This window comes from Zalophus californianus, chromosome 17 (genome assembly GCF_009762305.2).
Source record: "Zalophus californianus isolate mZalCal1 chromosome 17, mZalCal1.pri.v2, whole genome shotgun sequence".
NCBI lineage: Eukaryota > Metazoa > Chordata > Mammalia > Carnivora > Otariidae > Zalophus > Zalophus californianus.
The window spans coordinates 11,658,874-11,682,606 of record NC_045611.1 but is presented as its reverse complement, the minus strand read 5'-3'; the positions used below and the strand labels follow the sequence as shown (position 1 = coordinate 11,682,606).

At 45.3% G+C, this 23,733-nt stretch overlaps 2 protein-coding genes across 11 annotated transcripts in view; both read right to left on the bottom strand.

Annotated features, from left to right (window-relative positions):
- ADAT1 (adenosine deaminase tRNA specific 1) overlaps positions 1–3,806 on the bottom strand; it is a 51,694-nt gene extending 47,888 nt beyond the window's left edge. For 4 of the 8 annotated variants that reach the window (XR_003524015.1, XR_003524017.1, XM_027617146.1 and 1 more), the window contains exons 1-3: positions 3,762–3,806; positions 577–765; positions 253–321 (exon numbers count right to left, since the gene is read on the bottom strand). Coding sequence is in view for 6 of the 8 variants with exons in the window: in XM_027617146.1 (XP_027472947.1) it covers positions 253–321; positions 577–765; positions 3,762–3,804 (301 nt within the window). In the remaining 2 variants the exon portion in view is untranslated. Of the gene's footprint in view, positions 1–252; positions 322–576; positions 766–3,055; positions 3,181–3,495; positions 3,741–3,761 lie in introns of those variants that run through there. The other 4 variants (XM_027617151.1, XM_027617152.1, XM_027617147.1 and 1 more) reach the window with 3 other exon arrangements.
- A 4,384-nt stretch (positions 3,807–8,190) lies between these two features.
- Positions 8,191–23,728, bottom strand: KARS1 (lysyl-tRNA synthetase 1). Of its 3 annotated transcripts, XM_027617618.1 has the most exons (15): positions 23,571–23,685; positions 20,437–20,616; positions 18,649–18,808; positions 17,517–17,682; positions 14,877–14,970; positions 14,129–14,315; positions 13,917–14,042; positions 12,693–12,812; positions 11,557–11,719; positions 11,275–11,448; positions 11,030–11,115; positions 10,612–10,697; positions 9,860–9,986; positions 9,001–9,144; positions 8,191–8,476 (listed from the first exon to the last, which is right to left on the bottom strand). In XM_027617618.1, exons 2-15 carry the CDS (start codon positions 20,580–20,582, stop codon positions 8,378–8,380), a joined length of 1,878 nt encoding a protein of 625 aa, XP_027473419.1. In that variant the 5' UTR covers positions 20,583–20,616; positions 23,571–23,685; the 3' UTR covers positions 8,191–8,377. The 3 variants fall into 3 exon arrangements, with proteins under 3 accessions (XP_027473419.1, XP_027473420.1, XP_035580874.1); XM_027617619.1 differs by lacking the exon at positions 20,437–20,616 and having other exon boundaries at positions 23,571–23,728; XM_035724981.1 differs by lacking the exons at positions 17,517–17,682; positions 18,649–18,808; positions 20,437–20,616 and having other exon boundaries at positions 23,571–23,614.
- Between the last annotated feature and the right edge of the window lie 5 nt (positions 23,729–23,733).

Below are 23,733 nucleotides of genomic sequence, written 5' to 3'. Positions count from 1 at the left end.
GTGAGAGAGGGAACACAAGCAGGGGGAGTGGGAGAGGGAGAAGCAGGCTCCCCGCTGAGCAGGGAGCCCGATGCGGGGCTCGATCCCAGGATCGTGGGATCATGACCTGAGCCAAAGGCAGACGCTTAACTGACTGAGCCACCCAGGCACCCCTGATGTGGCCCCTTTAACAGGAAGAGAGGAAAGGACAAAATGCAGGGTGGTTTCCAAAGCTCCCTAGACAGGCGTTGTTTAAACCCTACCCGGGCTTACCGCTCTTCCTCATTTTGGACTGGCCTATGCATTTCGTTCCTGTTCCCATTGAGACAACTTCCTTTGTCACTGAGAGGAAAAGAACGAATCATTAAGTGAGCTCTTATAATGTAAATGGTCCCCAGCTCTCAGGTTTCACATGTGCACTCCTCCAGAGCATTCCTATAGGCTGACCCAACCCAGGGCTGTGGTTCAAGCACCGCCAGCTCCCACCACAAGTACTGCCCACCACTGCAGCTGACACCAGCCAGGACTGTCCCTGCCCGGCCATGAACAATTCCCCTACCATCTCTGACAGGGGGAGGGGAGCGTTGGGAGGTGAACCTTGTGCTCGTCTGTTAGTGCCGCCGCAGGCCTGGTCAGCTGCAGGTTTTATCTTCACCACAGCTGCTAATAACGTCCACTCACGGTTGGGCTCAGGCTTCCCCTGCTTGGGCAGCCTGCTCCTATAGTGCTCGTAACACAGCTGGGCAATCTCATCTGCGGTCCACATGGTCTGAGTTAGTGCTGAGCCTGATCAAAAACCACAGCCATCAGAAGTACAGAAAAGAGAACCAACGCAAGATGCTACAACTCTTGCCCAGGTGCTGCAACAGGCTTTCAGGGTAGCCTGACTGCATTCATTCAGAGGTTTTTCTACCTCATTTTCTTCTATTACTTCCCTGTCCCCTCTCCCCCACTCTTTTTTTTTAAAGTAGGCTCCATACCCAGCGTGGAGCCCCACGCAGGGCCTGAACTTGTGACCCTGAGATCAAGACCTGAGCTGAGATCAAGAGTGGGAGGCTTAACCCACTCGAGCCACCCAAGCGCCCCTCCCCTTTTCATTTTTAAGGAAAGATCAACGTCCCAGATTCCACCAACCCCAGAAGACACCCTATTTCTTAAAGCTGTTTCTTTTTAAATGTTGGACATTTGACATATATCTAATGAATCTGAACCTACTACTCAAAAATAAAAGTGCATGAGAGGAAAGTATCCTTGCTACTCCAATTTTCATTTGGAAGTAGCACGTCAGGTACTGCAGACCTCGGCTGCCTTTGGGCAGACTCTAACCATATAAGGTTTATCTTTCTGGGCAGATGGTCTTCTTTTCCATCCTTTCAGACCTTTCATTTTTCTCTTCTCCGACTTTCTCCTAGAAGACTGACTCTTTATCTCCCACTAATAAATCTCCACTGATGACCCCCATCAAGAAAATAACGCTTTAATTTCTCCTATAATGTTTTAAGAGGCAGGTAGGAGAAGTGACAAAACCCAGAGCTTTCTCATCAGTCGAGCGTTCTCCTCAAAGGATTTTGTGCTGGAGTTACCCTTTCTGTGTTCTAATCCTGACTTTGCTACCAACTGGGTAGATTACCTAACCTCTCTGTTTCTGTTTCTTTATCAGTTAAAACAGGGTAACAGTAGTATTTAATCTATGGGGTATTGTGAGGACTAAGTTATATAAAAAGTAACTTCTACAACGTGAAGCACTGTTAATGTAAACCATGATTAATATTCCAAAAAAAGGAACATTTCATGTTCCTGATTGTCTTGAGCTCCTTGGGGAGCAAGGGAGCTGCAATGGCAACGTAAAGCCAATGAATAAAAAACCATTAAGCAGACCAGACCTGAGAGGCTACTTCACTAGAAACTCTTCTATTCTTGTCCCTATGCTCACTCAGTGATTTCATTTGGACTCAAACGTATGAAAAGCTTCTTAGCAGAATGAGATCATATGGTGATGGATACAGCTCAGCATTTTTTGTTGTTGTTGTTTTAAAAAAGGCTTTACTGAGTCCCAATGCATGCAGCTTCTGAAAACTGCTATTTCTACAATAAGCCTCCAGCATTGAGTTAAATTAATTAAACAAGGAGGCCATTACATTGATGCGGCTCTAATGCTATGGTGGCCTATGTAAGCAAACCATGATCTAAGTCTGTACATGCCTCTAAGTTAAAAAAGCAAAACGTGGGGCGCCTAGGTGGCTCAGTTGGTTAAGTAACTGCCTTCAGCTCAGGTCATGATCCCGGGGTCCTGGGATGGAGCCCCGCATCGCTTCTCCCTCTGCCTCTGCCTGCCACTCCCCCTGCTTGTGCTCTCTCTGTATCAAATAAATAAATAAAATCTTAAAAAAAAAAGCAAAACGCTAAGGATAACCAATCACAAACAGCCAACCCAGGCTTAAACTTTTGCCAACCAAGTAATTTCCTCTCTTGCTGCACTCTTTGTTTTTTTTTTTTATTTTAAAGATTTTATTTATTTATTTGACAGAGAGAGAGAGAGACAGCGAGAGCAGGAACACAAGCAGGGGGAGTGGGAGAGGGAGAAGCAGGCTTCCTGCAGAGCAAGGAGCCCGATGTGGGACTCGATCCCAGGACCCTGAGATCATGACCTGAGCCGAAGGCAGACGCTTAACGACTGAGCCACCCAGGCGCCCTCTTGCTGCACTCTTTGTAAGTCTCTCCCGTAGCTCTGATCTGCAGTGTTCCTAACCACTTTTGGTTTGGTGCTAACTGGAATTTATTTTCGCCCTCCCCCCAAAACTTAAAATTTTTAATATGCCTCAATTTATCTTTTAAGAGTTCTAGTGTGGAGGCCTGCTGCTGCAATAAATGGTCATGCTAAATCAGACCACAGTGATGGAAAACCAGAATCTGGCCAGAACTGACATAAACTGTGACTTTAAAGTCAGAGAACCAGGGGGTCATGTATCCCTCCAAGCAAAAGAAAAGCATGGGAGATCCTAGAATCCTCTATTTGGAAAGGATCTTCCCCTCTCATTTCAAGGCATCAACGTGAAATTAAGCCAGAGGCACATACCATGAACCACAATTGCCAGGGAAGACAGCACTTGCCAAAAGTAACGTTGACTCCCTACGATGATGCAGCCCAGAACTATTCTATCCTCTCATTCACGTAGCTGTCTGGGTGAGCGTGCACAGGAGCTGCAATGAATCAATGTTTTGCTCAACTAGGTCCACTAAAATCCAAATCTCCAAATCCACTCTCTCTTAGGTCTTGAGTAACTTCATATGAAACAACAGCTCGGTTAAACAGGCATTTCTTTGCCCACAAGACCGTATGTTGCAACACTTGCAAAAAGAGTTTAAGAACCCACTTCCTTTTCAAACAGAAGTTAAGGCAGGTCGGCTGCCAGGGTAGAAAAGGCTTTGGCCTTAGCACCGCCCCCCCCTCCCCCCCAGCCGCAGCCCCTTCTCGGAAGGCTCTAGAGCCGGGGTGGAGCCCGGTCGGCCAGTTACCTGACAGGCTCTAGGCTCGTGAAACAGCGGCAACCTGCGCGCCTGTCTCCTCGGGTGGCGCGGACGCTGCTGCGGGGCCATACGTCCCGCGCCCACCCGCGGCGGATACTGGCACTTCCGGGAAACGGGACGCGCGCCGGGGGAGGCACGGTCCTTCACACACAAAAGACAGCATTGGCAGCTCACCCAGCTCACCCAGCAGCCTTGGGGCCCACCCACCCCCCACTTGCACGCCCTGGGCCGCCTCCCGGACGCTCCCCTCCCACCTCCAAGGTGTGCGCCCTCCGTGGGAGCGAGGAGAATAGCCATAAATGGCGGACGTGACGTCACAAAGAGGCTGGTCTTCAGGCCCCGCCCCCAAAGGCGCGCAGTGCACGCTGGCCCTCGTAGTCCTTCTGGGCAAGTGGTCCTGTGGAAGCTTGACTCCTTCGTAAGATGATTCAAATAGCAGATTGAGGTCGTATCTTGGAATACTAGTCTGAATTTCTGTCTAAAACAGCGCTGTCCCACAGAAATAAAATTTAAGCCCGATAATGTAATTTAAAATTTTCTGGTAGCTACATTTTATTTATTTATTTTTAAAGATTGTATTTATTTGAGAGAGAAAGAAAGAGAGCAAGAGACAGCACGAGCGGGGAGGAGAGGGAGAAACAGACTCTCCAAGGGGATGAAGAGCCCGACCCTGGGCTCCATCCCAGTACCCTGGGATCATGACCTGAGCTGAAGGCAGACGCTTAACCGAGGAGCCACTCAGGCGCCCCTACATTTTAAAAAGTGAAAAGAAATAGTGAAATTAATTGTAATCCTATATTTTATTTAGCCTAGTGTGTCCAAAGTCTTATCATTTCAGCGTGTAACCAATATTTAAAAAAACCGAGATATTTTACACTGTTTTTTTCATACTTAAGTTTAAGAAATCTGGTGTGTGTTTTACACTTACTATACATCCTAATGTGGACCAGCCACATTTCAAATGCTCAATAGCCACATGTGGCTAGTGGCTGCTATATTGGATAGTGTGGGTCTAAAACCTTCAGGTTGCCAGGAACAGTAGTATAGCTTGTCTGGATAATTCAGGAGCCTGTGCCATCCAGCAGTTGTATACCTCAGTTCCTAAAGATGAGAAATTCATTTTTCTTCTTGGCACCCCTCAAAAGTTAGAGGAGACAGGAGTGCAGCTTACTTGACCCCATCCTTCTCTCTAGTTCAGAGGAAAAGGGCCACAGGCCACCTCCAAGGCTAAGGACCCTGCTCGTCATTCCTTTCTCTCCAACATCTTTAATCTGCAACTGCCTCCCTTTTATGCCTTTAAAGAGGCACCGATCGGGGCACCTGGGTGGCTCAGTCGTTAAGCATCTGCCTTTGGCCCAGTCCTAGGGATGGGCTCCCTGCTCAGTGGGAGGCCCGCTTCTCCCTTCCCCACTTCCCCTGCTTGTGTTCCCTCTCTCGCTGTGTCTCTTTCTGTCAAATAAAAAATTAATCTTAAAAAAAATAAAGAGGGGCGCCTGGGTGGCTCAGTTGGTTAAGCGTCTGCCTTCGGCTCAGGTCACGATCCCAGGGTCCTGGGATTGAGCCCCGCATTGGGCTTCCTGCTCAGCGGGAAGCCTGCTTCTCCCTCTCCCACTCCCCCTGCTTGTGTTCCCTCTCTTGGTGTGTCTCTCTCTGTTAAATAAATAAATAAAATCTTTAAAAAAAATAAATAAAGAGGCACTCATCCTGGGGAGGGTGGGTCATCAATCTCAGAGATTGGTACCACCATTAGTCTAGTCAAATAAACTGTAAAGTGAGTCACCTTCCTTGTCATTTTCCTTCCCGTAACCCCCACAATATAATCCACTGCCAAGTCCTGTTGATCTTAACTTCCTGTCTCTTGAATACATCCATTTTTGTCCATTTCCATGGCAACAATCCAGTCTGTCTTCCCCTTGGATTGCTATGCTAACCTCTAGACTCACCTTTCTTTGCCCAACTCCAAGTCTTTTTCACAGAGCAGCCACACTGCTGTTTTAAAAAACACAAATGTGATGTCACTGCTCTGCTTAAATACTTTAGTGGCTTTCCAGCACTCTCAAAATACAAAATCCCATAGTAAGACTCAGAGATTACTCAAAATCCCATACTAGGGCTCATACCCCTGTATGACTAGCTTCCTCCTCCTTCATCTGGTGGCATATTTTCATGGGCTTCTGTAATCTAGTGTCATTGGCCTTTTCTATTCTCTTTCCTACCTCAGGGCCTTTGTGCTTGTTGCTACACCATGGAAAGCCCTCTCCTTCTTTGACTAGTTAATGCTCTCTCTTCTTTCAGATCTTAGATTCTAATGTCCTTGGGGAAACCTTCCTTAACTAGGTCTATTAGAGTTTCTCAATACCTCATGGACCTCTCCTTCAAAGGATTTATTAGAACTGCCATTTTACACAGTTAAAAAATGATTTATTAAATGTCTATTTTCCTTACAAGCCTAGAAGTTTGATGAAGCTTGAGACCATGCCTTTCTTTTAACTCCAGTACAGCAGTTAGCAAATTGTAAGCCTTCTACTGTTGAAGGAGGTAATGAGGACTTTGTAATTACAAGCCTTCTGTTCCTTCTGGCTTTCATCCTATTTGTCATTTTTCCTGCCAAATCCCACAAATATATTGTCTACTGCTTCAGTTCATCTCTGTCTCCAGCCTCCTTGAGGCCAGACAGCTGGCTTCTGCCCCCAGCCTACTACTAAACAGCTCTTTATTTTTTAAAGAAGATTTATTTATTTGGGGTGCCTGGGTGGCTGTCATTAAGCGTCTGCCTTCGACTCAGGTCATGATCCCAGGGTCCTGGGATTGAGCCCCGCATCGGCCTCGCTGTTCAGCGGAGAGCCTGCTTCTCCCTCCCTTACTCCCCCTGCTTGTGTTCCCCCTCTCTCCCTGTGTCTCTCTCTGTGAAATAAATAAATAAAATCTTAAAAAAAAATAAAAGATTTATTTATTTGAGAGAGCAAGCCCAAGTAGGAGGGGCAGAAGGAGAGGGAGAATCTCCAGCAGAGTGCGGAGCCTGACGTGGGGCTTGATCCCATGATCCTGAGACCACAACCTGAGCAGAAACCAAGAGTCAGATGCTCAACCGACTGCACTACCCAGGCGCCCGTAAACACATCTTTAAAGGTCACTCGTGACCTCAATTGTCCTTGTTGCCTTTTCCAGTGGTAGCATTGCTTGAAGTCCAGTAACGTATCTTGAACATACACCCTCTCCTTTGGGGAGGTGGTTTTCATTTTAACACTGTCTTACTGAAGGATGTGCCATCTGGAAGTGTTTCTTCTGAAATACTACCTGGTCATATACCACCACTGCCAAGTGCTCCTGGAGCCTGTGTTCAAACACCAGCGAGGGGTGGAGATGCTCAACACTCTCTGAGGTCAATTCCCAGTGAGGATTCTGTGCGCTCAGATCAGTGTACGAGCTACAGAAGTGACAACTTGCTGTGAAAGTAGACTGCTAAGCTGGTACACTTGCAGGTAATGCTGAGAGGCAAAAGACAAGTCCTTCATGGTAGGACTCATCGATAGCTTCCCCCAGCTGCCTCGTGTGTGGCTGGGGGCTCCGTTATAACAGCAGGCCCTCAGCCATACCCTCGACTCATTCTTAGCCCAGTTAAAATGAGCCGCAGGTAATGAGAAAAGTCCAGACTCACATTCAACGTCATACTGTTCCTGATGTCAAATTAGGTGTAAAACCCAACGCTCAACCTTTCCTCTCAAATTGCACTTCCTGTTTGTCCCATTTCAGTAAATGACAGCTCTTCAGTCGCTCAGACCCCAAACCTCAAAATCGTCTTTGAATCCTTTTTCTTACAACCCACCTCCCCTCACCAGATCCTATGAACCGGAGGACCAGGCGAAGTCCAATGACATGTAAGCACCTCCATTACTTCAAACTGTCAGCCGCCATCTCCCTTTCACTCTTGCCCTGCCCATGCTAACTACTGCAGTATTTTCAAAGCACTCTGCTCAAAACCCTCTAATGGCTTCTCGTGTCACTCCTAACAAAACACACACTCAGAGGGGCCAGATCACAGGCCCCTCTAAGCCATGCTGAGTGTGTGTCAGGCTTACAAGGGCCTGTGATCTGGCCCCTCAGGGACTTTGCTTACTCTTCTCCAGCCATACCAGAGGCTTTGCTTTTCCTCAAAAATGCAGTCCTCAGAGCGCCTGGCTGGCTCAGTTGCCTGGCAACTTTTGTTCTCAGGGGTGTGGGTTTGAGCCCCACAGAGGGTGTAGAGATTACTTAAAAATAAAATCTTTAAAAAAAAAATGCAGTCTGCTAGTCTGGCTCACCCTTCTCTCCCCAGATCTCTACTTAAATGTCACCTAAAAGTCTTCCCTGATCACTTATTTAAAATAGCACTGTCCCCCATCTACCTCCTTCTAGAATAGCACCTCTGTCCCCTCACCCCCTTTTTTTTATTATGTACCAGAAATATGTATTTAGTTGTTTCTTGTGTGGTTGCCCTCAACCCCTAAACAAATACAAGTTCCACAAAAGCAGGGACTTGGCTTTTGTTCACTGCTCTCCCCAACCCCCCAGCACAATGCCTGACACAGAGCAGACATCAATATAAATTTGGTGAATGAATAAAGTATAATCCTAAACATCCCCTACGCCAGTTGTCTGAGTAGAAGTTGACGCTCCATGGTAAACACAGTCATGAGACGCAAGTGGAGACAAATGGTTTATTTGGGAACAAGAAGTAAAAAGGAATTTTTAATTCCTCTTCTCTCTTCTGGTGGCTGAACCGAACCGTGATCGTCAAATGGAAAGCAACACACAAGAATTCCTCTGCGGTCCTTGAACTTGTGCAGAAATGCAGAGAGGCCTGAGTTACACGACTTGCAACGATGGTTTTCTAGACAGAAGTGCCAGCTGTTGTGCTTTCTAAGGTATCAGCGGGGGCTCCGCTCTCTTTCTTGTCTTCGGGTTTCATGGCAGGAAACAGAAGTACTTCCTATAGGAGAGAAAATGCACTTTGAGGAAAGCAGCACGCTCTTTTTCACAGCTATCCACCCATTCTTTTTGCTTCCGGTTATTGTTGCCACCCAGATCCAGAGATCTGGGTTTTTACTTCAACTCAGTCCCTCTCAATTATAGAGGATGGAAAAGAATGAGTGAACACAGAGCTTCTCTGACAGTAGGACTTCCCTATCTATAACAATGGGAATAAGAACAGCGTCTATGCCTCACAGGGCTGACTTAAGTTACATCAGAACGCACGCAGAGGGCTTTAGTGTGTTCCTTGGATCCTCAAGAAATGCAAATGACAAGTATTCTTTCTGTGTCAGGTAGAAAACTCCCCAGATCCCACCGTATCAGATGCCCTGACTGCTCTCCTGTGGAATCGTTTGTAACTGCTCTGCCTGCTCCTCCATCCAGCCCAAAGCCCCTTCCCTTCTTTCTTTTCCAGGCCTGCCCCACCCCGCCTCCAACAGCAGAGCTCCTTGGGGCAGTGCACGCTGGAGGGCTGCCAAGTACCTTGATGTTATTGGAGTCTGTGAGAAACATGGTGATGCGGTCGATGCCCATGCCCCAGCCAGCCGTGGGGGGGAGCCCGTATTCCAGGGCAGTGCAGAAGTTCTCATCTATGAACATGGCCTCATCGTCGCCAGCAGCCTTGGCCTACAAAGAGAACCAAACAGTGACACTGTTCCAGGCTGCGTGGTCTCTCAGGGTCTGAATGGGCACATCAGCACATTCAGGGATAACTGTTCTGGGAATGCTCTGGACACCCAGCACGTCTTGGGAACTGGTTTCCCAGTAACTTCGGGATGGAGCCATTTCTTTCAAAGACCAGGTCAGGGCCGGTAAGCCCCACTTCACAACACACGAGACTTTCTCTGTGAGATGGAAACACCTCCAACTGCCCTAAGCTCTGTGAGTCCAGTGAGACTGATTTTCGGAGACTGAGGATTCCCAGGAGTCTTTCCCTCATTTCCTGAAGCTACCCATCCGTGGCAGTGCTGGTGCGGGCAGCCGGTGGGGGCTTTGTCCTCATTAATCTGCCTCTCACCCCAAAGCCACCTTAATATATGTATCTTTTAAGAAAAATGATGTTCTCATTAGGCAAATGTATTTTCAAGGCAAGCATCACACTCCCCACACAGATATGATCATGCCTAAGCTCCTCTATGTGGAAATTCTAGAGCCCAAACCAGCCAAGTTCTCCATCTTGAACTGTGACTTCCTCCAGTGAAGGCTGTGGCTTTACCCTTCATTTCTGTTGAAGCCACCCAGAGATGCAGACAATGACAGAGACCAGGGTTCAGGCCAACATTGTCTAGCGAGTGCGCACATGAGGAAACAGCTACCTCTGCCTCCCAACCCCCTTCCTGACCTTGGCCTGTTCTTCAAACAGCTGCCGCTGCCGCACAGGGTCGTTGAGCTCGGTGTAGGCATTGCATATTTCCTTCTTCATGACAAACAGCTCAAAGCGCTCAGTCAGACCCTCTTTAGAGCGGTGCCTGGTGACAAGAGACCAAAGGGGAGGCTGAATACACAGGTGCACTAGTAACATCTGCTACAAACACAAGAGTTCCTGAATTCCAGTTGATTCCTAAGTGTTGCGAATTGAGACCTGAGGCCCAGATGCATTCTAGCACCAAATCATTTGGTCCGGTGGTGAGGATGATGAGAAACATGGAAGCTTCAGTCATCTTCCCAACACACCTGTGTGGAAGATGGGTGCACTGAACCATACCTCCTGTATTCATGCCCTTCTGTGCCCTGTCATGTGGACTCCGGGCTGCCCATAGCACTTGCTTTGGCCATGGGGACATCAGAAGCTTGCTATGTGTTTGCAACCTGGGGTTTATTCTTCTGGAACCTGGCCACTGGGTAAGGAAGCCCAGGCTACGCTGCCAGACAGAGGCCACATGAAGAGGCTCTGGAGGATGAGAACCCATGTGGAGAAGACACAAGGTGCCTGAGTTCCCAGTTACAGCCACTTGAGTTGCCCTAGCTACCACTTTGTATAGCAGAAAGACTACCCAATGAACCCACAAACTTTTGAAAATTGTTGATTTGTGCCACTAAATTCTGAAGTTGTTATGCAGTAATAGGTAACCGAAATACCCTATTTTATCTTACCATTTAGCCAAAGGGCTCATTATCTGCGGGTGATCACAGATGAATGTAGGATTGATGCATGTCGTTTCTAGGAACTCCCCGACAAGCTTAAGGAAAAAGGAAAGCAGAGCTAGAGATCCTTTCTGAATGGCATTTGTCCCAGTCTTGGTGGAGGACTCCTACCAACTGCCTGCTGCTGCTGGGATGTATCTCAAGCCTCTCCAGGGCTGGTAAGGTTTAACTCAGATTACATAGCTACCTGGCACAGAGCTTAGTACAGCCAAGAGTTCAAAACTTGTTAATTCTCTTATTTCTCTCCTGAGGGCTTTCCTAAGAGGCTGTAGAAGTTAGTGCTGCACAGTGGAGTTCACCTTCATAGGGAGCAGGGGGCTGGTTACCACAGGATGAGGGCAAGTACTTGAAGAGCACGGTCGGTCACCTTATCAAGGAGCCTGGCTGTGGTCCGAGGTGGAGGGCATTCAACAGCTCTTGCCACACAGATGTCATCAAGAATTTTGCGAGTTTCTGTTGATATAAATGTACAAGTTAGGACAGACAACATTATATTACCCCAATTGAAAAGTATATAAAAAAGAATAGTGTGGGAAATTCTAGCCCTGACCTCATCTAATTCAGGGCCAAACCGGAAGGAGGCCTGTTCCGTGGAGGCAAGCATCACTTTACCTTCAGTTTCAAAGAGCCTGGTTTCTGGCAGCTTCACCCCCAAGGCCTTTTCAAGCTCGTCTACCATGCTGATTCTCCGGAAAGGGGGCGTGAAGTCAATCTCATAGGCTTCGCCCTCTGGGCCATCTGGATGGTAGGTGACCTTGTAACTGCCTGTAATGTGCTTCACCATCCCTGGGAAAGAAATCTGTCATTTAAAGAGGACCCACAGGAAGTCCTCCCGAAAGCAGCAAACCAGCCCTTCAGACACGTGTGAAAGACAAAGGAAACAGGAGAGGTCACCTGAAATCATCTTCTCTGTGATTTCCATGAGATCATGATAATCTGCATAGGCCATGTAGAATTCACAGGTGGTGAACTCAGGATTGTGAGTCAAATCAATTCCTTCATTTCGGAACTGGCGTCCAATTTCATAAACCCGGTCAATGCCACCAACCACCAGTATCTAGTAACACATGGCCAAGGTCATGGCAACTAATTTTAATGACTCTGGAAAGTTTGTCTACAAAAGCTAATTTAGTTTTCATAGCTCACCCATGTTTTCAGGTCTCCACCCAAATGCTGAGTACCCTACTCTCTTTAGACCTTTGTAGTGGACAGTCATCATTCATTTTGGTTGCTCAGGACCTCTGAATACTCTTCCTCTGTTGGGAAAGTACTTCCTCTTGTGAGTGTGAGGCTCGCCACGAAGTCTCTCTTGGGGTTAGGATGCAGGCATGTAACCCAAGCTCCCCACCAGTCAGACACACCCATGCAACTTTTGAAAGCTATTGAAAAAAGATGTATTACAGAAGCCCTAATGGCAATGACCTGTGCCTAGAGCCAGGATTATGAGCTATGTTAGCTGTCCCTAGTGGAAAAGATCCAGGTTCTCCATGGGAACAGCCCAGACAGGCCTGAGAATCATTTCCTAGTCCTATGATCTCCAAGCCTGAATCTCTGATCCTCCCAGCTCCTGGGAATTGTAAGCTTCCTTATATATTTGTACACATTCTTCTTGTGTTTCAACTAGTTATAACAGCTTCTGTTGTCTACAAGGATTTTAAGTGACAGACTTCGGTATTTACTCTGATCGTTTATAATGTTTATTGTCAGGTTCTAGACAGAGATCAAGCTTTTCTATAAAAGACTAAAATCAGATTTAATCCAAGGAGAACTATAAACTTAAAATAGGAGAACCAAAGCAGGTTAGGAGGAGCCGTACACCTAGGAAAGACAATCTCTTTGCCCTCTGACCTGTAATGCTCTACTGATCTTGTAGGGAACTTCTGGGAGTGTAACACTCACAGGACTGGCAGATTAGAATACTCTCCTGGCTGTTCTACCCTCACTGTTCCTCTTATTTCTAACTGCACCTACCTAGCCAGTGGATTTCCAGCCTTCTGCTTCAAGGAAAAGGGCATCCTCTTACTGATTACCTTATGGTAGAGTTCTGGAGCAATTCTCATGTATAAATTCATGTCCAGCTCATTGTGGTAGGTGATGAAAGGCTTGGCCACAGCTCCTCCTGGGATGACGTTCATCATGGGAGTTTCAATCTAAACGACAGGGAGAAACATTTAATCTTCAGACAGAGGGCCTCAAAACAGAGGCCTTGGGGCTAACTCAGGTTTTGCATGGCTATGTTCTAAGCCTGTTATACCCCCAAGTGAAAGTTAAGTCTAATAGTCATGTGCAGGTGCTTGACAAAAAAGTAGAGATGACCTAATTTTCTAGAAGCATCTCAATTTCTATTAATACCAAACACCATTAATTTAGTACCATAAATTTTCACAAGCTATAAATTAAATTTTTTTCAAAGATTTTATTTATTTGAGAGAGCGCGCGAGAGAGCAAGCACGAGCAGCAGGGAGAGGGAGAAGCAGGCTCCCCACTGAGCAGGGAGCCCGACGTGGGACTCGATCCCAGGACCCGGGATCATGACCTGAGCCAAAGGCAGATGCCTAACTGACTAAGCCACCCAGGTGCCCATAAATTAAATTTTTAATAAACACTGTAAGTTGGAATGCTTATATCCTTTGACTTAGTTATTATAGACATGCAAAAGACTCCAGAATATGTTGGGGGGGGGAACATCAGGTCCATTAGAATACATAGAGTGTGACCTCATTTATGTTTAAAGCAAAAAATAAAACCCTTCTAAAACATTTGCACACATACCTCATCTGCAACAAGCTCAAGTAGATAGGTATATATGCATAGCAAGTGGTGTGGGAGGATACATATCAAACTCTAGTTTGGGGAAGGTAGTTGGGAGATATGAAAGGAGACTTTCAGTTTTGTTTCAGTTTCTTTGAATGTGTTTTACAATAACATGCGTTTACTTTTCCTATACAATTAAAACCTATTTTTTTTTAATGCTACAAAAAAGCAAAATGAGTTGGTAACACACTGAACGTGGTGGCATCATTAGTGTGCAGACGGCCCTATATTTTGTCCGTTATCTCAGAATTCAGGTCCTGCCTTCTTAATCAGGGCACTAAAAAAGCAAGGTGGAACAAAGACACTAGGAAAAAAGGGGTCTTTTCATTGAGTATGAACAATATGGACACAGGACATGGAAAAGGGGAAGAGAAAGAATAGTTAGAGGCAGACATAACAAGGCAGCTAGCTCATCGTGTCAGGTAAGAATTCTCCCTCACCTCTAGGAATCCCAACTCATCCAAGAAACTCCTTATATATGTGATGATCTTAGAGCGGATGATAAATTTCTGCCTCACAAAGTCATTCAGGATCAAGTCCAAGTATCTCTGACGATACCGTGTTTCCTAAACCAAAAGCAACAGACAGAAATCACTGCTAAGTCTGATCCAATGCCACAATAAATCACAGTGAGGAGGCCACAAGAGCTCACCTTGTCTTTGAGGCCAAAGTGGAGATGAGGTAACATATGCAAGCAAGGAGACAGCAGTGTGATCTCATAGGGAATGATGCTCAGCTCACCCTTCTTGGTTTTCCCAGGATTCCCCTGAACTCCAATTATGTCTCCCCGACGCAGTTTGTTATTGATGTGAATAAATTCTTCTTCTGATTTATAATTCCTGAAAGTAAAATGTACTTCGATATACAATATTCCAAATTAAAACTGACCACTGGTTTAGTTTTTTTTTTTTTTAAGATTTTATTTATTTATTTTTAGAGAGAGAGTGCACAAGTGGGGGGAAGGGGAGAGGAACAGAGGGAATTTCAAGTAGACTCGTGCTGAGCACAGAGCCCCATGCAGGGCTCTATCTCATGACCTGAGCTGAAATCAACAGTTGGATGCTTAACTGACCCCATCCCCCACTAGTTTAGTTTTTAAAACTGACCTCTGGAATCTTCACCAAACTGCTGATGCCTAGTGTGCACCTGAGAAGAATCTTATATTCTTCTGTCAACTGCTCAAGTGTTATCCTCCACCTTTAACTGCTGAACAACCCGAGAGCAGTTGTTACTCTCTAGGTGACCAGATGGGCTTTTTATTCTCCATTCAGCCTTAATCAACCCTACCCAACTTTTTAACTTTAAATACAACAGGAAAGGGAGAGCACATGGGCCTTTGTCCTCAACCATGTTGCTCTGGGCCAATCTAGAAAGGCCTGCAATAGGTTATTTCTACATACCTGGAATTGGCCATGACTTGCAACTTGACCCCCTCTCCTCTAAGATCATAGAAGATGAGCTTTCCCCCAGAAGCTCTTTTGGCGTGTATCCTACCTAAAAAAAGAATAACAAAAATACTGACCAACAGAACCGGAAGCCATTTCGTGATATCAGTGCTAAAAAAGTTCCCTCCGCATTGTTTATGTCTGGGTACAGTGTCCTATGACCACAGACCAGAACAATTTGATTTTAGCCTGAGAGCTGAACCCAGTATTTTTCTTCATGGCAACAATCCTCATTAAATCAGTTAAAAATGAGCAGGAAGACCTGACTCCTGGAAAATGGCTGTGTTGGTGGCAGCATAGTTTCTGGATCTAACTCAATGCTCACATAAAAATAGAAAGCACGACTAGACAAGCAAGGCCAAAAAGCTATGGATAAAATTTACAACAAAATTATGTGGGAAGATATTCCCATGAATCCCCAAATACGAGCCATGGGGTAGACCAACAAGAACCCTAAGACCTCCATATAGGAAAAAGCTGTAGGGAGCAATGAGGTATCTGATGGGTCTGAGAACTGGAAATTTCCAAAATGGCCATAGACAGTCACTGGAAAATGTGGCAGCTAACTGGAGGATGGCAGCTAAACCCAGAAGGGGATTTGCTCTGCCACATGGGTGAGCATAGGGGGCTGGGGCTGCACAAAGTCTAAATGAGCTGACGCCCTTCAGGGTAGCCCCAGGAATCTGCTAAATTTAACAGCCGGGGCTCCCTTCTAGGGCAAGGCCCACAAAACTGGAAAAGACCAGGAAAACACAGATAAAGGAAAGAGGAGGTCCAACATAAGTGAGGAAGGGGAAGAGAGACTGGAAATCTCAGGAAGCAAGCTGCTTTAATTCTGAACACTGAACAATAGAAGAGTGAGCTCAGTGAAGCTGGAAAAGCTATCTAAACTAAGCTTCCTTTTAACATTCAGGAAAACTAATTTCACATAAAAATAAGCAAGATATAAGCATTGAGGTCAAATATCAGTTATTAAATAAAAAAGCACTCGGGACAGACATGCTCAGAAAAAAAACAATTCTATCTCACAGTGAGCTGAAAGACATTAAGAAAATGACATGAAACAAAAAACCCCACAAATTAGAATCATTGAAAAACTAAGAAATGAAGTGACACATGAAAAAATCAGAAATAAAGTAAAAAATCATTTCAGAAATGAAGACTAAACTAGAAAAAAATAAGAGTGAATACAATAATGCTTTAAAAGAAACCAAGTGGGGAAAAAGAATAAAATTGAAGTCAAAGTATAAAGAAAGAGATAAAAAGGGTTTGAAAAAAGTGACAAATATTGAAAAGGGAAGATCCAACATATGGATACAAGGAGTCCCAAAAGAAAACCAAAGCAAGAAACAGAATACAAAAAAAAATTATATTCAAGAAAAATTTCCTAGAAGACTTGAAAATACATATTTGAAGGGCACACTATGTACCTGAGAATACTGACTCAGAGTGAGTAACATCAAGACACTTTTTTTTTTTTTAAAGATTTTATTTACTTATTTCACTGAGAGATACACAGCCAGAGAGGGAGCACGAGCAGGGGGGAGTGGCAGAGGGAGAAGCAGGCTTCCCGCAGAGCAGGGAGCCCAATGCAGGGCTTGATCCCAGGACCCTGGGACCATGACCTGAGCCGAAGGCAGACGCTTAACGACTGAGCCACCCAGGCGCCCCTAAGACGCCCCACGTTTTAGTAAAATTACTAGGCTTGAACCTTTGGGCATCTATGTATTGGCAGAGATTCTCTTTGGGTAGTTGGAATTACAGGTAATTAAATTTTTCTCTCTGCTTCTTTGAATGTTCTAAATTTTCTACCATTAATAGTTTCAGTATTTTTGGGGGAGGGGGCAAATAAGACAGATTTTTTAAAAAAAGATTTTATTTATTTAAGAGAGAGAGTGCGTGAGCACGCAGGTAAGTAGGGGGAGGAGCAGAGATAGGCAGAATCTCCAGGAGACTCTGTGCTGAGCACAGAGCATGACACAGGGCTCAATCCCAGGACCCTGAGATCATGACCTGAGCCGAAACTGAGAGTCAGATGCTCAACTGACTGAGCCACCCAGGCACCCAAAGACATTTTTTAGAGTAACCTCTATGCCCAAAGTGGGGCTTGAAGTCACAACCCCAAGATCAAGAGTTGCATGCTCTATGGACTGAGCCTGCCAGGCACCCCATATTTTTTAATTAAGGAAAAGATCCCATGCAAGATACTAGAACTCCAAGATAACCATGTTCTAGAAATATAGCCTCAGTGCAAAACATCCTTAGGCCACAGGTGGGAATTTTTAGGAGCATGCAGCCATGGCTCCCACTGGTAAAAGTCCTCCTAAAGGACTATGAACTAGCAGCAGCATCAGCTCAGGAGTTCCCCTCAGAGAATGCCCTTTCCTCTGCAGCATCACCTCATCCGGAATACAATCTCATGTTTTAGGGCTGCTCTACTTCTTTCTGTGAATGAAATGGATCAGCCCTGTCCCTTGTTAAGTAGTAGCCTCAGACACAGACTACTTGAAAGCAAGACCAACTCAGACCTTCCTTTGTGCTCCTGTAGAGGCCTGTGCTGTGGGAGCACAGCAAACTGCTAGGGAGTCCTCCTACCTGCCACCTTTAAGGTGATGTCAGTCAGGTGATCCCCAGGCTGCAGGTGACTGTATTCTTGGATGAAATGTGTGAGCGAGATGTCAACGTGGAACTTGTGTGGGTACGGGTCTTCCCCATTGATCTTCAGTTGGTGGATTGCTTGGCTGCGGATCTTGAAGTATTGCTATTGGGGAAAGGGGGGAAAAGCCTTTGAGCAGTTGAACCTGGTCAGACCAGTGGGCCAAGTAGCAGAGTACTGCATTCCGCCCCAGAGTGACTCTAATACATTGAGGTTTCCTTAACTGAGCCCTCCACACCTTTGAAATCCCAGTATTTGATACGGAGTGAGATGTGCACTTAAACTATACATGGTGGCCAAATTCATAGGTGGAAATGAAGGCCAGAACTCTGAAATGCAAGATTTAGTAAAAAGCAAAATTGGAATTCTACCTAAAATAAGTTTAATTTATACAGGTGGCCTTGGTTAGCACTTTTGTGGACACATCTGCATGGTGAGTTACTTATCTTTTTTCCTACTTTCCTACCTCTGGCTACACATTAAGACTTTTCCCCAAGACTGGCCTCTGGGGCCTGGAGGATGTAAAAAGGGAATATTCTAAGGCGGGGTCAGCACACTTTTTCCGATGCAACCACTCAACTCTGCTGCTGTTATGTGAAAGCACCCTTAGACCTATATAAACAAATGGGCATGGCTGTGCTCCAATACTATTTTATTTTCAAAACCAGGGAGGAGGGATGAGATGAAAGACAAGGGAAAGTGGATCTGGCCTACAGACTACAGTTTGCTAATCTCTGGTCCAAGGTAAACCCTAGCCAATCTTTAGGGAGATACCTTTTCTGGATTTGCTGTAAGGCTCAGCTAGTTTCAGGGGAGATTAATCAGTCACTTGGAAGTCCCAGATTCTCCCAAATGGCTGTTGAGAGTTGATGAGGAAAATGCTCATGGCCTGTGCCTTTTATCAGATGGAGTAGCAGCCTACCCCCAGCCCCATCCATTTAGAGCAACCCAGAGCTGACTGCGTGTTCCAGTTCCTATTTATCTTCTTAGTTACCGGTCCCAAGGAATTGGCCTTAAGCCTCATCAGAAGCTTCCCCATGCCCAGCCAGAGTGGTGGTCCAGGGGACTCACATTTGGGTCCAGATTCTCCTCCTCAGCACCCACACCATTGTCAGTGGTGTGGTTGGTGGCAGCAGCTGTGGCCTGGCTTAGCTGTTTTTCACTGAGCTCCTTCTGCTTGGCCTCCTTCTCTGCTATTTTCTTCTCGGCTTTCAGGCGTCTCTTTAGCTCACTGTCGGGAAGATGCAAATGTTCAATGTGACAGTTGCCTGAAGAGTACTCTACTATGTTCGGTCCCATAACTACTTATCAAAAATATGAACAGCCTGGGGGGAAATGCTCTTGCCTGGTTCTACACCCCTACTTTTAGTCTCTTAGTCAACTCTATAGGTGAATTAAGACAAAGGAAAAGTAAGCTTAGAATAAATATGTGAAAAATCTTTCTCAGCCTTGGCTTTCCAGTGTGAGATCCCAACTAAAATCAAGATACCCCAGGACAAAGAAAAACCAAAACAGGCAACATCTCCAGCTCTGTCTGCCATCCCTCTCCTACAGCTCTCCAAGGAGTGGGTTAGTTTGGGGTAGGACAGGGTGGGGGAGAGATGGCTCTTAAGAGTTCAAGGAGACACATCACTGACAATCCTTCCCTCAGCACTGGTCAATACATGGACAATGGCCCTCAGTATTGGTCTGCCTACTGGAGCTTGATTCTGACAACAAACTGGGCAGAACAGTGTATAAACCAGCATAGAGTAGGGCATAATATTACATCTTTAGAGTCAGACTGCCTAGGACTAAATTCTGACACAGCTGTCTAGCAATTATAGGACCTTGGACAAGTGACTTCTCCCCATCTATAAACGGAAATAACAGAAGACGCTCCCCTCCCCAAATATTATGAGGACCGAGATGACTCTGCCCATAGCATTTAGTAAACACGCAAATGTGACCTCTCGTAGGTATCTTTCCCTATCTTAACCACTTCATTCTCTGCACCCAGGACAGAAATCTTAGATTTGGATACATTTCTGGTCAAATCCCGTACTATCTACACTCTGATCTGAAATCTTGGTATCTGAACCCAGAAACCAAACAGATTTGCATAGAGGATATCCTCAGTATCCAAACAGAATTGGTCATTCAATCAAACCACCAATGTTTATCAAGTATTCTATAAAACCATGGCAAATGATACCAAGTCATGCTTGCATATTATCTGGCTTTCGGGCACACTCTTAATTTTCAGTATGAATTTAGAGTAAGTCAATTAAAAAAAATAAAGTGATGATTTGAAATAACCATTTTTAAGTAAGAAGACTGACTCCGAGGGCTTCAAAGTAGGTGTCTCTGGATGTAATCTGTCTTATAATAGTTGTGAAGGCAAACATTCCAGAACTGTATGATAGGCCTACTGTGCTGTATGTAATTCAGTCAGTATGCACTGGAGCCCATTTGTTTTTTTCCTAGCATTAACATAAAAAAACCTGTTTTTTTCCATTCTACTAGGTGTTGTTCTTTAAATCAAATTAATCCTAAGGAAAAATCCAAAAAGGTCGTAGAGATAGAACAAAGACCGGAAACCAAATTAATCTCAGGAGCAAACCAAGTCCAGAAAGACAAGAAAGGGAAAATAACGTTTGTTCTCAGCACTGTTCTAGTATAAGATCTACAAGTCACCTCAAGGATCTAGAGTGAGAATCTGTATTAAAGAAAAAATGAGAAACAACTATTGGTTTTCATTGTGGAGCTCTGTTTCCTTGGCAACAAGTCCAAAGACTTAGCCAGAGGCTTAACAGATAAGGACCTAAGTAAGGGAAGGATTTTTGCTCCCATAGCAACAACAAAGGTAAGGGCACCAACCTTCTTTTATCAGAAAGTGGCTTGTCCTTGTGAAGCGCTGTGAAAGGAGCAAGTTGATACAGTCGCAGCTCCCTCTGCCCCCACTGTGCCCAGGAGGTTTGGCGCAGGGACCCCCTAACAAGCCTTACAGCAGCTTGCGTCAACATGGCAGAACACCCCGGAACTAAAGATTACCACCACCTAACAGGAAACAGAGATGTGGTGTCAGATGGGACAAAACAGTATATACACACCCAACCAGCACTCCTACTCTTATGGGTGTGGGGCAGGGGAAGGTTGCACAACCTTTAAGTGTTCCACTAAAGACCCTCTTAACTGACAACAACCCTATAACACTCACTATGCTGCAACTCTGACAATGTTCTGTCCTTGCTATGGTAAAAAGGTACATATCTGGGTCAAAACTCAAGAGCAAGGCAATCAACAGTTTTTAGGTAGAAATGATCACAACGATCCAGAAAATAGGGAGACGGGACCAGAAGCAGTGTTTCTGAAGCCTCTGACATGTGGCTTCTCTCTTGGAGATTAAATACCTGGCCACAAAGATGGCAATGGGAAGCATAAGAAATGTCACTGTCAATTGCAAACCCTAGATGAAGCTAAAAGCAAGCCACACAAAAGCACCTGAGTCAAAGATAAGATTTGTTTGAGCTCTAGGAACAAAAAGGAAAGTAGAATTTCAGGAAGGATCCTGGACTACATTAATTTGACTTTTCATTTGGAAATGAGTCACTTGGCACGCAGCCCATTTGTTTTAAAACTTGTTGAAAATAACTGGCATAACATGGTGCTCACTAAAGATGCAGACTGAGGAAGTCCCAAGAACAATTAAGATACAGAAGGAAATGTTAATCATTAAAAAAATTATTTTAGCCCCTTGGTCACTAGAGGAATATACATCAACAGCAGATTTTTTTTAAGACAATGTGAGGAGGTAAGGTGGAGGCAGCGTAAAGAGCATGGGCTGTGGAGTTCTGGACTTGGTTTTAGATCTCTGCTCCAGAGCCTGAATCAGTGACAGACCACACTTTAGGTATGCACACTTTAGCAATGCATTTAGTCACTCAGAGCCTGTTTATTAATTTGAAAAATGGACATTAATACTTTCCTTGCCAGGTTATTCTTGAGATTAGAAAGTTTATATAGTTCTAGCATAGTGTCTGACACATAAAACCTGCTTTTAAAAAGTGGTAGCTCTACTTAATCTAGGGGAGGTCAGTAGAAAGGAATTAGCCAAATTTCTCCTAAGCAAGGAGGCATTTATGACTTACAACCCTTAAATTCAATTACAGTTGACCTTTAAACAACATGGATTTTTGGGGCGCCTGGGTGGCTCAGTCGTTAAGCGTCTGCCTTCGGCTCAGGTCATGATCCCAGGGTCCTGGGATCGAGTCCCACACCGGGCTCCCTGCTCAGCGGGAAGCCTGCTTCTCCCTCTCCCACTCCCCCTGCTTGTGTTCCTGCTCTCTCTCTCTGTCAAATAAGTAAATAATAAAAAAAATCTTTAAATAAACAACATGGGTTTTAACTGTGCAGGGTCCATTTATATGCAGATTTTTGTGGGGGGAATAAATACAGTATAGCATTGTAAATGCATTTTCTCTTATGATTTTTTTTAAAAAAGATTCTATTTATTTATTTGACAGAAAGACACAGCGAGAGAGGGAACACAAGCAGGGGGAGTGGGAGCGGGAGAAGCAGACTCCCCTCCGAGCAGGGAGCCTGATGCGGGGCTCGATCCCAGGACCCTGGGACCTTGACCTGAGCTGAAGGCAGACGCTTAACGACTGAGCCACCCAGGTGCCCCATCTTATGATTCTCTTTTTTTTTTAAAGATTTTATTTATTTATTTGACAGAGAGAGACAGCGAGAGCAGGAACACAAGCAGGGGGAGTGGGAAAGGGAGAAGCAGGCTTCCCGCGGAGCAGGGAGCCCGATGTGGGACTCGATCCCAGGACCCTGGGATCATGACCTGAGCCGAAGGCAGACGCTTAACGACTGAGCCACCCAGGTGCCCCCATCTTATGATTCTCTATAAAAAACATTTTTTTCTGTTGCTTTACTGTAAGAATACAGTATATACGTAACATACAAAACACATGTTAATCAACTGTTTATGTTATTGAAAAGCTTCCAGTCAACAGTTGGTTATTCAATTTTGGGGGAGTCAAAAGTTACACTTGAACTTTCCATTATATGGGAGATGGTGCCCCTAACCTCTGAGTTACTCAAGGGTCAACTATACTGATGTAACAGATCAAAGTCCAAGCGATTTTCCCATATTCCATCCGGGTTCAGCAAAAGAACTGAGTCTCAATGCACTAAAGCAGCCATTATTTGTAATTAATTAACTTTTCTCCTAGGCATCTGGAATGGTACTAGTTATGCACTATCCTTGGGAGTACTGAGAAAACAAATCATTGCCTGTGTTCTGTGCTTCAACTGCAGAACCCTCATTGAGAGGGAATATGTTATATACGCCCAAGAATGCAGGACATAACCAATTAACGGAAGACTAACCTTGATATATTTATTTTTATCTTCACACTCCAACGATTTGGGGTGGTTAACAAAGATCTATCCAGCAGTGCTCCAAAGCGCAGCTTTAGTGTAACGGCTGAATCATACACCCTACTGTTAGACTTCGGTCATGCACTCAATACTCACAGATCCTTTAAATAACCCATATAAAAAGGTGCACAACAGTTTTAGAAAGGATCCATTTAATACATAAGATTCAGAATAGCCGAGGTGAGGCCAAGGAAAATTTGAAGGTCTTTCCGAAAAGCTCGGGTATTTTAACATTTCTCCAAAGGGAAACGAGGCGTGGCTCAATAAGGAAAGAACGCATTTTTTCAGACGGAGGGAAGGGAAGGAGTAAGTTTCGCTTTTCTCTAGTCAATTCTCCTTTCTCCTAACTCCAGGAATACGACCACAGGGCTCCGCCAGAGCCGGGCCCCGAGGCAACCTGGGGGATGTAGTTTCGGGGCGCAGCGGCTACGTCCCGGCGTGGCTGTACCCACGAGAACAGGCAGGAAGGCCCCAGGCACAGCCGCCTCGGCCGGAGCCTCGAGGCACTTCCTAGCCTGGACTGTCCGGCCGCAAAGACCTTAATAACTTGCGGCGATACTTACTTTTTGCTCAGTTTTGGCTCGCCGCCGTCCACTTTCACCTCAGCCCCGTGCACCGCAGCCATCTTTCCCGAGGGCCCGACCTAAAAGGGACGAGGGTCGCTTAGTAATTTCCAGGTCACGGCCGGAAGCTCCGCCTCTTCCGAGAGGAGGGGGCGGGCGCTCT

Excerpts from the sequence above, each read along its gene's own strand:
- KARS1 (XM_027617618.1), bottom strand. The coding sequence starts at position 20,582 with ATGTTGACGCAAGCTGCTGTAAGGCTTGTTAGGGGGTCCCTGCGCCAA. Across the intron at positions 11,449-11,556 it reads CACAGAGAAGATGATTTCAG|GGATGGTGAAGCACATTACA; the intron begins GTGACCTCTCCT and ends TTTCTTTCCCAG. Across the intron at positions 9,145-9,859 it reads TGTTTGAAGAACAGGCCAAG|GCCAAGGCTGCTGGCGACGA; the intron begins GTCAGGAAGGGG and ends TTCTCTTTGTAG.